Genomic DNA, 13,341 nt, shown 5'->3' with positions numbered 1-13,341 from the left:
AAAAGAAGAAAAAGCTATTTGGTAGGCATGGATACCTATAGCAAGATATCTCATGACTGATCAAATATTTGCCTCTGCTTGAATATGTTAATTCCTCTCCAGAAGTTAGCCACTTAACCAAGTAAGGAAACAAAACTCCTGTTTACAATGGTGAACATTAAAAAGCCATGCTGAATGGCACCTGGGTGTCCTCAGGTAACCAACTACCCACAAAGAGAGACGTTTTAATTAGGCCAACAGCATATTGTTCCTTTCCTATTTTTAAGATTAGTACTTAAGGGGTCGGGGTGGTAACCCACAATATGTTGGAATTCCATATGAGTCATCTCCTTGAGTAACTAATTACTATGTAAGAAAACTTCTGGATGACCCATCAGAAGCTTTTACAAGTAAAGAAAAATAAGTTAGCCCCAATTCTACACACACACACACAAATGACTTGTGGGGTATTTCAAATACTCGTTATCCTAAAAAATTAAATCAGCAGAAATTTTACAAATTAATTAAACCAATAGTGAACCTGAGAACCTGGGAGAAAAATGGAAAATGAGTGGTGGCAAATAAATCAGTAATGAAGCCATTAGAGTAATTGAGATAAAAACCACTAAAAATATTGAAAATGTATATTGGAAGACTCTCCAGCTAGGGGAGCTGCCAGCAGTGGCCCAGGAGATGGTGCCGTGGAGCAAGAGGCAGTCCAGCTTCATTACCTGCATCGAAGCTGCCCAGCCAAGGGGATGTGGGACGTGGGGGTTTGGAACATGAATGCAAAGAGGTTATGAGAGCATCACTGATAAAAATGAATTGGAATAATTTCATGATATTTATATCTTCATTTTTTTAATGTTTACATTTCACTTAAAATGCCATGAGAAATTTCACATACTGCAAAGTGGTCTTATCCAGCTCCTTGATTTAAGTACCTTTTAGACATGTTCTTGCTGTTTAACTTTGGTGAATGCAAGAGATGTACTGAGGAAGAAAGATACAGAACTTCCTTCTGGAAATGTCCTAGATCCAGTACAAAAAGCCACCTGAAAATCCTGGAGAAATGAAAAAAATAAAACAGTCATCCTACTTAAAGAGGATTTTAAAAGATGAAAGTAATTAAGTTAGTTCAATATAATGGCAAGTGAAATGATTGTACTGAGATTTTTTTTTTTAATCAAGTGTTAGCTTGCAAGCGTGTAAATAAGTGTGGTGATTATTGTTTACAACAAAGCTTGGAGCATACCTCTACAGTCTGTCCATAGTGTAATTAACTGTGTACCAAGACACATGCTAGAAGAAAGTGTTGTGATAGGTGATGTCAGTGGGACAGGCTTTTTAAATAAAGCCTTCTAGAAAGTTATGTGCATTAAAATTAAAAATAGCAGATTATCTGATTAGAATGGAACAGCATTCTGGATTGACCAAATTAAAAGAGCTGCCATGACTCCAGGCCAAGTGGTCATCTCAGGTGCTCCTTGTGCATGTAGAGTTAGATGGCTGGATTTCCTCTTAGCCAGGATTAAACAAAACAGCAGTAGTTTGTCTTGTCGTTGAAGTGCTTAGTGATTAGTTTTGAGTTTATGATAGGTCTGATATGACCCATGGCATACTCAACTGGAAGCACAGCTTTAAGTGGTTTACTAAGAAATTTTCCAAAGAGAAATGGACAGGAGAGCGGGTGATTAGATTCTTCCAGTCAGAATGCCAACAATAAACAGAGGCTACTTTTGGGAATTTGAAACATAATATGCTAGAATGGTTAATTGGGGAGAAGAAAACTTAGAAATGTCTATTAGGATTTGGCAGTGTTGTGGTACTTAGGAAATAATCACATTTCTATGTGGGAAATGTGCTTCAGAAAGCACGTCTTATAATATGCTTCAAAAAGGGACAGAGCAAATTATCAATAAAAAGAACAGGACTAATTTAAGAATTTCTTTTATATGATTTTCTTAGTTGTTATAAAGGCATATTATGGAGAATATCTTCAAGACTTGTCTAAGGAACAAATTACAGGGCAAACCTTTGTCTTGGCACCTTGAGAATTATCCTGATTTACAAATTTCATGATGATGATTTATTTAATGATGATGATGCTCTTTTGGATAACTATAAAAAGTGAAAACAAATCAAAATCTAGATGATAGATGGTATAACTAGAAAAGAGAATGAAAGGTTGGAATTCTTAACTTTTAAGGAGTGGTAAATTTTCTCTCATATGGCCAGCCAAGAACAGGCAATCTTTGCTTAGTGTATTAGTTTGTATTCATGCTGCTGATAATGACATGCTCGAGACTGGGAAGAAAAAGAGGCTTAATTGGACTTACAGTTCCACATGACTGGAGACGCCTCAGAATCATGGTGGGTGGCAAAAGGCCCTTAACATGGTGGCAGCAAGAGGAAATGAGGAAGAAGCAAAAGTGGGAACCCCCGATAAACCCATCAGATCTCATGAGACTTATTCACTATCACGAGAATAGCATGGGAAAGACCAGCCCCCAGGATTCAATAACCTCCCACCTCAGTGGGTCCCTCCCACAATACATGGGAATTAAGATTGGGTGGGGATACAGCCAAACCATATCACTTAGATAACTTCTGATCCAGAGTCCCTGACACAATGTTGAAATGCCTTAACGTAAAAGACAACTGACTTTGGAAGTGATATCTAATAAAATTAACCCTGAAACGTGGACAGCCAGGTGCCCTTCATGGAAACTTCAGTGGTACCCACTCCCATCAGGGACTTCTTTCTCACCCTTCCAGAAATATTCTGAGACCAAACACACATAAAGAGGAAAAAAAATTAGGATTGACTAAGCTACCCCAGTAAACATTTGTGCTGCATTCTTAAGTAACAAAAAAGGAAAAGTACCTTTCTGTTTTATTAGCTTTAGACAAGCCTTCATGTCCAAGGAGATGAAACTATACACTAGTAAAACCAAGTACAGTGACGTTTGTAAGACTGAAAAGCCTTTCATCCATCATTTTAAATATTCAGACAATAAAAAATAAACAAAATGAGCTCTGTGGAGAGCTACACCTATTATGATTTGCCTGCACATTAGTAATTTCTGCTGAAAGTGCTAATTAGAACTGGTAAACAAGATATTAAATATTGATATAAAAATAAATGAAGCAAAACTTGTACCAGATTCAGTATCTTAAGTAATAGTGATAACAAAGATATGTTAAACAGAGTTTAAAGGAAATTATCTCAGAACTGTGAAAAGTATAATTTGACATAGTATCAAATTTCTATATAGATTTTATATCTTAGTGGAAAAAAGTAACCAATTTCAATGACATTTGTTTTCGTTTGTTAAGATGCCAAAATTGTGCTAAAATTTTTGACTCTTTGAAATTAGTTCATTTCTTTCCACAACTCAATTTTTAATTTTATTCGGTTTGTGAGCTGTTGGAATTGTGGTTTTTAATTGTCTTCTAAAGAAATGAAGGTTTAGCATAAGATCTATCTTGTTGAGTGCAGACCAGCCTCTAGTAGGGATTGGCCAACTATGACCTGTAGGCCAAATCTGGCCACCTGTTTTGGTATAGCCTGTGAGCTGGGAACAGTTTTTACACTTTTAAATGGTTTTAAAATAATCAAAACAATAATTTTTCATGATATGTGAAAATTATATGGAATTCAGATTTCATTATCCATGAATCAAGTCTTTTTGGAACATTAGCCGCATTTATTCCTGTATGTGTCTGTGGTACCGTCACAGAGTGGAGTGGTTGTGGCAGAGACTGGCCTGCAAAGTCTAAAATATAAAATGTGTACTACTGGCTCTTTTTTTTTTTTTTTTTAGATGGAGTCTCTGTCAGCTGGGCTAGAGTGCAGTGGTGTGATCTTGGCTTACTGCAACCTCTGCCTCCCAGGTTCAAGCAATTCTGCCTCAGCCTCCTGAGTAGCTGGGATTACAGGCGCATGCCACCACGTCCAGTTAATTTTTGTATTTTTAGTAGAGACGGGAATTTCACCATGTTGGTCAGGCTGGTCTCGAACTTCTGACCTTGTGATCTGCCCACCTCAGCCTCTCAAAGTTCTATGATTACAGGCATGAACTGCCATGCCCAGAAAAATTTGCCAACCCCTGATCTAAGTCCTTCTTGGATCAGCTGACTTGTGTTCGTGCTCTCACTCTCTTGTTCTTTCACACATATGCACACGGTTTCCTAATACATTGTCAATGTCCTACCTTAGGGGATTATGCTTCATTCTGAAGTCTGATGCTACTGTACTTCAAATTTGTTTTCAGAGCAGTAAGTCTAGATTTCTGCAATTCCACTCTGTAAAAGGCCTGCCTGGTGATTTATTACCTGGTTGTTTGGAGATAATATAATTGAAGGAAGGCTTTCCGGAAAACCTTTTTTGCTCCAAACTCAGATATGCTTCATACTGAGTAACTACTTAGGTTAGATTCTAGAATTGTAATGTTGATTTCCTGTTTTTTTTTTTTAATTGAAAATGTTAATTTTCATTTTTAGATGATCTGGCCAAAGAGAATACAGTATTATTTCATATTAATAGTCCTGTGCTTATTACCTGTATTCCATTTTTTGTTAAGTTGGGCTTTCTTTTCATTTCTGATTTTCAAGATTGCAAAATCATTAGAGTACCAATTGAAAGTAATCATTCAACCTTATAAAGAAAATCTTGGTGCCAGTGACACCTTTCCTAACAAATACACAGTCCATGTCCTTTCCATTCATAAGCTTGTATTTAATAGTATTCCTTTCCTTAATTGGCAAATGCTATCACTCCAGGCAGTGTTATTTCCTGTACCTAAGACTGTTTTTAAAGCTTGAATTACTAATGATGCCTGCCAAGTTATATGTACACAAAGTTCCTAAAGTCCTATTTAAGTTAACATTGAGCACACATGCTTCAGAGTGGAATATGAGGCACAATGTTCTCCGGAACTTTGATATGAAACATACTCTAGGTACGTGTATTTTTTTCTATCCCATGGGCTGTTTAGTTCTGACTTTTCAATTATTCTGCTTGAATAAACCAGGCCTCTAATCCTTAAATTATTCCCATACTTAGGATTTCAGATCTTTGTGGTATGATATAGCTTGGATTTATTTCTTACTGTAAGAAACCTAACAGCAATGTGTTCCTGGATTTTTTTTTTTTTTTTTTTTGATGGGTTTTTTGTGTCTCTATCTCCTTCAGTTCTGCTCTAATCTTAGTTATTTCTTGTCTTCTGCTAGATTTTGAGTTTTTTAGCCAGGTGTGATGGCACACACCTTTAGTCCTAGCTACTTGGGAGGCTGACACGGGAGGATTGCTTGAGCCCAGAAGTTTGAGGCTGCAGTGAACTATGATTGCGCCACTGCACTGCAGCCTAGGTGACAGAGTGAGACTGGGTCCCTAAAATAAAAATAAAATAAAGATTTTTTTTTTTTTTGGTGTGGGATGCAAGTGGCGTAGTTTTTAGGAACTAACAGATAATCCCATTGCCTTTATTCTTCCAATTAAAATGATTCCATATACTTTGAAAATTAAATGTGTATCTGAAGAAGGGAATCTGACTCCTGATTTTTAACTAATCAATGTGCGTCATCCCAAAATTTCAGACACGTGCCTGTGCTCTGCAAGTTTTATCTGCCATCTTGGAAGGTTCAAAGCAGTTTCTTTCTGTTGCTGAAGATACCAATGACCACAGAAGGGCATTTACTCCCTTCTCCGTAATGATCGCTTCCAGCATTAGAGAGTTGCACAGATGTCTTTTGTTAGCTTTGGTGGCAGAGTCATCCTCACAGACCCTTACTCAGATAATTAAGGTAATGTACCAACTGTGGGTTCCAGAGGGGGCTTCTCTGTTTTAATTTTATAGACTGTTTTACATAGCCCAAAAGTGACTTGACTTAAAATATAACTAACTAATAATTTTATTAAAAATACCCTATTTGGAAGTCTGTACCCACTTGTCTGATCTTACCTGTAATCTCTGTATGTCCTAATAAATGATTTGCTAAAAATACTTCATCTTTAGTTTTTTTAGTTGTACCAGTGAGAATGCAAATGTTACTTAAAAGAAAAAAAAAGGACTGATTTTTAGTTGTGTGAAAACTTTTTAAATTAAATGCTGTAAAATTTGTTTCTATGCTGTGGTTTAATCAAGCCTTTTGATGAACTGCTTTTTGTGTTTTACAGTGCCTTGCAAATTTAGTATCAAATGCACCTTATAATCGTCTAAAACTCAGCCTGCTGACCAAAGTCTGGAACCAGATAAAGCCTTATATCCGCCACAAAGGTTGGTAGTGGCTTAAAACTGGTTGCTTCTTTTTATCAATCAGATGCAGAGTATTAGCAAAAATATTTAGATGTATGTATATATTCAGAGAAGTTTTACAACTCTTAAGAGATCTCTACTTATTCTTCTCAACTTTTCAGGATATTAGCTGTTGCAAGAATCCCACTTTTGACCCCTCAAGCCACAGTATAAGAGAACTAGAGCATTAATTGTAAAATTTAATGCCTGTTTAATGCTCAGGGCAGTGACCAGAGTATCCCTTTAGAATTAGGGCTGAACCAGGTATAGGCAGCCCCCCTCAGGTGCATAATAGTTTATATCCCTTAGGCATAGGTAAAGGATGGATGGATGGTTAGATGGACAGATGGATAGATAGATATTATATACTTTTGGGAAAGAAAAACTGGGATACAAAATTTAACTTCTTTAACGTTATTTCCAGTGAAGTTCAGATAAAATCCCAGAACTTCAAATCCTTACTAACTGCAGAGTTTTATTTCTTATTTCCTCCCATACATAATGTATATGTGCTATAAATACTTGGCTTTTGAAGATTTGCTTTTCGTTTGTTTGCAAGCTTTCAGATCAGACGACATTCTAATGAGTTCAGTTTTTCAGGCAGAATTATAAGAAGAAAGGAAGAGTGGTTGTTTTCTGTGACACTGTGGGAAGAACATGGGACCTGAAGTCAATCCAAGGGTCTGGAGCCCACCCCTATTTTTGCCATCTAATAGCCATGGCCCTCTCTGAACCCTGATTTCTTCCTAATAGCAAAGAATTATAACTACGTCATAAGATTTTTATGAGGGCTCAAATCAGATAATGAGGTATAAATAAGTCCAGTTCACTGCTTACACCAATGTGTAAAAAAGGGACTCAGAAATACAAGTCTTACCCTAAGGTTTCACATCACATTCATGGCAGAAGTAAGATGAAAACAATCCAAGTTGTTTCAACAACCCCTGATCATTCCACTGTACCAGCTTTTAATTATCTGCATCTTCAGCTGAGGAGAGTGCACCATGTCTCAAAGGTTCCTTTTAAGTATCTGACCTTATCCTCAAGTAACTTTTTTTCTCATTAAAATGTTCAAAACCTGAAATTTTTAGGTATGAGTCTAACAAAATGTGTTTAAGATCTGTATAAAAAAACTGTGCAATTCTGATGACATAAAGAAGAACTAAATGAATGGACAGAGATTCCATGTTCATGGATAGGAAGGCTCAATATTGTAAAGATGTTACTTCTTCCCAATTCGATCTATAGATTCAATGCAGTCTCAATCAAAATTCCAGCAAGTTATTTTACAGATATCAACAAACTGGTTCTGACGTTTATGTGGATAGGCAAAAGACCCAGAACAGCCAACACAATATTGATAGAGAAGAACAAAACTGAAGGACTGACATTCATTCCCTGACTTCAAAATTTACTATAAAACTACAGTAATTAAGACAATGTGATATTAGCCAAGGAAGAGACAAACAGATCAATGGAATAGAATAGAGAGCCCAGAAATAGACCCACGTAAGTATAGTCAACTGATCTACAACAAAGGAGCAGGCACTGTTCAACAAATGATGCTAGCTGGATATCACATGCAAAAAAAATGAGTCTAGACACAAAGCTTTTAGTTTTTTGAAAATAGCTTCTTGTTAAAATCCGAGGTTCATTCAAGGTGCATGCATTGCAATTTAGTTATTATGTCACTGTGAGTCTTTTTAAATCTAGAGTCCCTCCCCCCATTTTTTTAAATATCAATCTGATTTATGAAAGAATCCAAGCCAATTGTCTTATAGATTGTAAACTCTTAAGTTCTGTCACCAAAGGTAACAAAATAAATCACATTCTCCATTTGTCAGATGGTTTCTTTATGGTGTTAACTTTTTCTCCTGTCCCGTGTATTTCCAAACTGGAAATGAGGTCTAGAAGTTTAATTAGATTCAGGTTACACAAGGAACTACCAATTCTTAATTGCCTGCAGGGATAACTACCATCTTTATGGTAGCTGTTCCCTTGGTGATAAGTTTCTTCTGCTTTCCTTTGACAGATGTTAATGTTCGTGTGTCCAGTCTCACACTCTTGGGAGCTATAGTGTCCACCCATGCACCTTTACCTGAAGTCCAGCTACTTCTGCAGCAGCCGTGTTCTTCTGGACTCAGTAATAGCAATTCAGCAACCCCTCACCTCAGCCCTCCTGATTGGTGGAAGAAAGCCCCTGCAGGACCCTCTCTGGAAGAAACATCAGTTAGCTCACCTAAGGGGTCTTCAGAGCCCTGCTGGCTTATTCGACTCTGCATTTCCACTGTCATACTGCCCAAGGAGGATTCCTGTTCAGGTAGCGATGCTGGCTCTGCAGCAGGAAGCACCTACGAACCTTCCCCCATGCGACTGGAGGCCTTGCAGGTAGGAGGTTTCATTTCCTCATCTCTGAAATGTAAGTAACCATTCTCCTTCAGAGTGACAGTGAGGAGTGAGCGGGTAAAACCAAGCCATGTGTCAGTCATGTTGGTGGGAGGTGTATTTTAGGTATGGGTGGTGTATTTGTTTTTGTTGTTGTTTTGTTTTTGGGAGGTGTTCCTTAGTTGTAAAATAGCAGATTTGTTCCTTTTTGTTCTTTGCTTGCAAATTATTTTACTCATTTCAGTTATTATATGACAGGTGGCTATAATAGATTGTAGAACAATTCTGGGAGAAATTACACAATTAATTTTTGATTTTTGCAACTTAAATGTTTAATTCTCTTTAAGCTTCTCCTTGGTGTTGTATCTGCTTAGAGAAACAAAATAATTGTTCCTTCTAAGGAAGAAATCCTAAATAAAAGAGTTTGCTTTCTGTATACAAATATGATCTGAGACTAGGCCTGGTCCTGGGGTCTGCTGCTAATTAACTGGACAACATGAAACATGTCCTTTAACCTTGTCAGGCTTAGTTTCTTTAGCTGTAAAATTCAGTTAATACCTACTTAAAGAATAGTTTCAAGACTTAAATGAGATTACATTGCTGAAAAACAGTCCTATACTAAAGCACCATGAAACTATGATACAGTCAATTGATGTTATGAAATAAAGATTATGGTTCTTAATTTCATTCAGTAGGTTTCAGCCCTGTTAAATATTAGCAGTTTCTGAAATATCATAACACTTTTCTGGATATTGCAGCCTTGCACTTGGGTCTTAGAGGGTTAATTCCATGCCCTCTTTGCAGGTATTGGCTCTTCTGGCAAGGGGCTACTTTTCAATGACTCAAGTCTACTTGATGGAGCTTGGAGAGGTGATTTGCAAGTGCATGGGGGAAGCAGATCCATCCATTCAGCTTCATGGAGCAAAGGTAATTTTCATCAAAGCCACAAGGCTTTTTCCTTCTCTTCACTTTATATCCTTCCTTTATTTCACTTTATATTCTTCTGCCACATGTCCTTCAATTCTGAGATTTCTTAAAGAGTTTTCAGGTAAGGAAGACATACATTCTTCTGTTTTCAGCTCTTACATGTAAACCCCAAGAATTAATTCAGTAACACATTAACAATATATAGCTGTTGGTTTTAGTCCTTGAAAGAAGGCCTCTGTTAAAAGAGTGACTGAAAAAAGAAAGAAACTTAGTTGCAAATTATGTTTCCCTTGATTCCAGGTAATCTCCAATCTAAAGTGAAGTTGTTCTAATAATCTGCTTTGATAATTCTTTTTTCTTGGCAGCTTCTGGAAGAACTGGGCACAGGTTTAATACAGCAGTATAAACCGGAGTCTACCGTAGCACCTGATCAGAGAATACCAGTCTTCTTGGTAAATAAATGTCAATTCATAGTTTTCTTTTATTAGTGTTTCAGTTGCAGTTTTATTTTAAAGCTCAGTGGTAAGTGGAGTAGATGATATATGGTTTCTTCCAGTGTCAAAAATTATATTTTATAATCCAGGAAAACATGAAACTAGTATAAATAGGTTTTATTTTTACATTTCAGTTTGTTTGCAATTTAGAATGTGGTAGGCTTATGTGTAACATATAGCAATGGTAAAACTAATTCTTTCTTTTGCATAAAACCTAGTCTGGTTACTTAGCCTGCCCAAGAGACAAACTAGAATGGTGGGAAGAGCCAAGGATTTTTTTATCCAAAGCCATGGGATCAAATTTAGGAAACATGATTGTATTAGTCCATTTTGTGTTGCTTATAAATACCTGAGGCTGGGCAATTTGTAAAGAAAAGATGTTTATCTGACTCACAATTCCACAGGCTGTACAAGAAGCATGGCGCCAGCATCTGCCCATGATGAAGCCTCTCCAGAAGCTTCTAATCATGGTGGAAGGCAAATGGGGAGCAGTCATGTCATATGGCAAGACAGTAAGCAAGAGGGAGATGCCAGGCTCTTTTAAACAACTAGCTGTCATGTGAACTCATAGAGTGAGAACTCATTACCGCAAGGACAGCACCAAGCCATTCAAGAGGGATCCGCCCCCATGACCCAAACACTCCCTATTAGGCCCACCTCCAGTGTTGGAGGTCACATTTCAGCATGAGGTTTGGAGGAGGCACACATCCAAACCATATCACTCTGTCCCTGGCTCCCACAAATCTCATGTTCCTCTCACGTTGCAAAATACAGTCATCTCTTCCCAATAGTTCCCCAAAGTCTTAACTCTTTTCAACATCAGCTCAAAAGTCCAAAATCTCAGCTGTGACTTAGGATAAGTTCCTTCCACCTGTAAGCCTGTAAGATCAAAAGCAAGTTACTGACTTTTAAGATACAATGGTGGTACAGGCTTTGGGTAAACATTCCCATTCCAAAAGGGAGAAATCAGCCAAAAAAAAGGAGCAACAAGCCCCACACAAATCTGAAACCCAGCAGGATAGACATTAAACCTTAAAGCTCCAAAATAGTCCTTGACTCCATGTCCTGCATTTAGTGCACACTGGTGCAAGGGGTGGGCCTCCAAGGCAGCCTTGCCCTTGTGGCTTTTCTGAGTACAGGCTGTGTGGCTGCTCTCAGGTTGGAGTCCCATGCCTTTGGCTTTTTCAGGCTAAGGGTGCAAGCTGTCAGTGGCTCTACCATTCTTCAGTCTAGAGGGCAGTGGTCCCATTCCCACAGTTGCATTGGCAGTGCTCAGTGGAGACGCTGTATGGGGGCTCCAACCCCCCATCCCTGTTTGGCACTACCCTAGTAGAGGCTCTCAGTGGGGGCTCTGTCTCTGTGGCAGGCTTCCGTGTGGGCACCCAGGCTTAAGAAATCCTCTGAAATCTAGGTGGGAGCTCCCAAGCCTTCTTCACATTTGCATTCTGTGCATCTGCAGGCTTAACACCACATGGAAGCCACTTAAGGCTTACAGCTTGTACCCACTGGAGCAGCAAACCAAGCAGTATCTGGGGCCCTTTGAGCCAAGGCTTGGGATGCCAGGAGCAGTGTCCCAATGCTGTGCAGGGCAGGGGGGCCCTGGGGCAGGCCCCCAAAACCACTTTTCTCCTAGGCCTCTGGGTGTGTGTTGGGATGGGGTTGCCTCAAAGATTTCTGGAGTGCTCTCAAGGCTGTTTTCCTATAGCCAAGACTATGGGAAAAACAGCTTGGTTAGCACCTGGCTCCCTTTTAGTCATGCTAATCTGTCTAGCAAGTAGTTGCTCTGAAGGGCACTTGAATTCCTTCTCTACTACAGGATTTTCCAAATTTTTATGCTCTGCTAACCTTTTCATGATAAGTTCCAACCTTAAGTCATTCCCTTGCTCCTATGTCTGACTATAGGTTGTGAGAAGCAGCCACATCACCTGTTGAATGATGCTTAGGATTTCTTCCAGCAGATACGCCAAGTCATTACTCTTAAGTTAAACCTTATGCAAATCTGTAGGACATGGGCACAGTGCAGCCAAGTTGTTTGCTGGGGTGTAACAAAGGTGACCTTGCATCCAGTTCTCCAAACTTTTCTTTATTACTTTCTGAGACCTCCTCAGCCTGGCTTTCACTGTCCATATTTCTATCAGCATTTTGGTCACAACTATTTAATCAGTCTCTAAGATGTTCTAAACTTTCCTTTGTCTTCCTATCTTACGAGCCTTCCAAACTCTCAACCTCTGCCATTACCAAGTTCCAAAGCTGCTTCCAAATTTTTAAGTATCTTGATAACAACACCCCATTCCTTGGTACTAATTTTCTGTATTAATCTCTTTGCTGCTGCTGTAAAGAAATACCTCAGACCGGACAATTTATTTTTCAAAGAGGTTTATCTGGCTCACAATTCTGCAGGCTATTCAAGAAGCATAGTGCCAACCTTTACTTCCGGTGAGGCCTCAGGAAGCGTCCAGTCATGGCGGAAGGTGAAGGGGGAGCAGGTGTGTCACATGATGAGAGAGGAAGCAAGAGAGAGATGCCAAGCTCTTTTAAACAATTAGCTCTTATATGAACTAATGGAGTAAGAACTCACTTATTAATACAAGGATAGCACCAAGCCATTCAGTAGGGATCCACCCCATCACCCAAAAATGTCCCTCTAGGCCCACCTCCAACATTGGAGGTCACATGTCAATATGAGATTTGGAGGGGACATACATCCAAACCATGTCAGCCACTTAATGGATATGTGATTATAAGCCTGGTTTCCTAGTTGTAAAGAGGAATAATATATCCCTTCAGTCACAAGGCTATTGAAAATCGAATGACATGTACAGATGCTAACACATAGTAGGTAATTCCTTTACCTGTGCCCCCCACCCCGCCATGATTCTGTTAAATTCCTGTGATTTCAGGTTGTTTCTGCTACCGCCACACTGTGCCAGTTCTAAAGGAGACGGGCATGTGACCCACCAAAAAAGGCTTCTACTTAGTGCCAAAAGCAAAATCAACTCAGTGCTGGTGGTCTTTGCTCCCTCTGCCCTCCTCATTTTGCCTATTCTTTTCCCTTCACCATTTCTATCATCCTTGCAGTGTATTAAAAACTCTAACCCTAGTCCCTGCCTTAAAGCTTTCATATAACATGCGCAGGGAGATGAGATCAGACAGAACTAGGTTTGAATCCAGACTTCTCCCTTTGTTGGATAGGTGATTTTGGCCAAATCTCTTAACTGTTCACATTCAGGTATTGTTAAAAAAAAAAAAAAAAAAAA

General features: G+C 38.7%; 1 protein-coding gene across 5 annotated transcripts in view; it reads left to right on the top strand.

The window, feature by feature from the left end:
* Positions 1-13,341, top strand: part of HEATR6 (HEAT repeat containing 6) — a 37,450-nt gene that overhangs the window by 13,310 nt on the left and 10,799 nt on the right. For all 5 annotated transcript variants that reach the window (XM_017539896.2, XM_017539897.2, XM_017539898.2 and 2 more), the window contains 5 exons: positions 5,581-5,787; positions 6,161-6,260; positions 8,311-8,666; positions 9,468-9,590; positions 9,956-10,042. In XM_017539896.2, the coding sequence (XP_017395385.1) occupies positions 5,581-5,787; positions 6,161-6,260; positions 8,311-8,666; positions 9,468-9,590; positions 9,956-10,042 (873 nt within the window). The remainder of the gene's footprint in view (positions 1-5,580; positions 5,788-6,160; positions 6,261-8,310; positions 8,667-9,467; positions 9,591-9,955; positions 10,043-13,341) is intronic.

The sequence above is a fragment of the Cebus imitator genome, unplaced genomic scaffold (genome assembly GCF_001604975.1).
Source record: "Cebus imitator isolate Cc_AM_T3 unplaced genomic scaffold, Cebus_imitator-1.0 Scaffold121, whole genome shotgun sequence".
In the NCBI taxonomy this organism is placed as follows: Eukaryota; Metazoa; Chordata; class Mammalia; order Primates; family Cebidae; genus Cebus; species Cebus imitator.
This window is presented reverse-complemented; position numbering and strand designations above follow the sequence as displayed.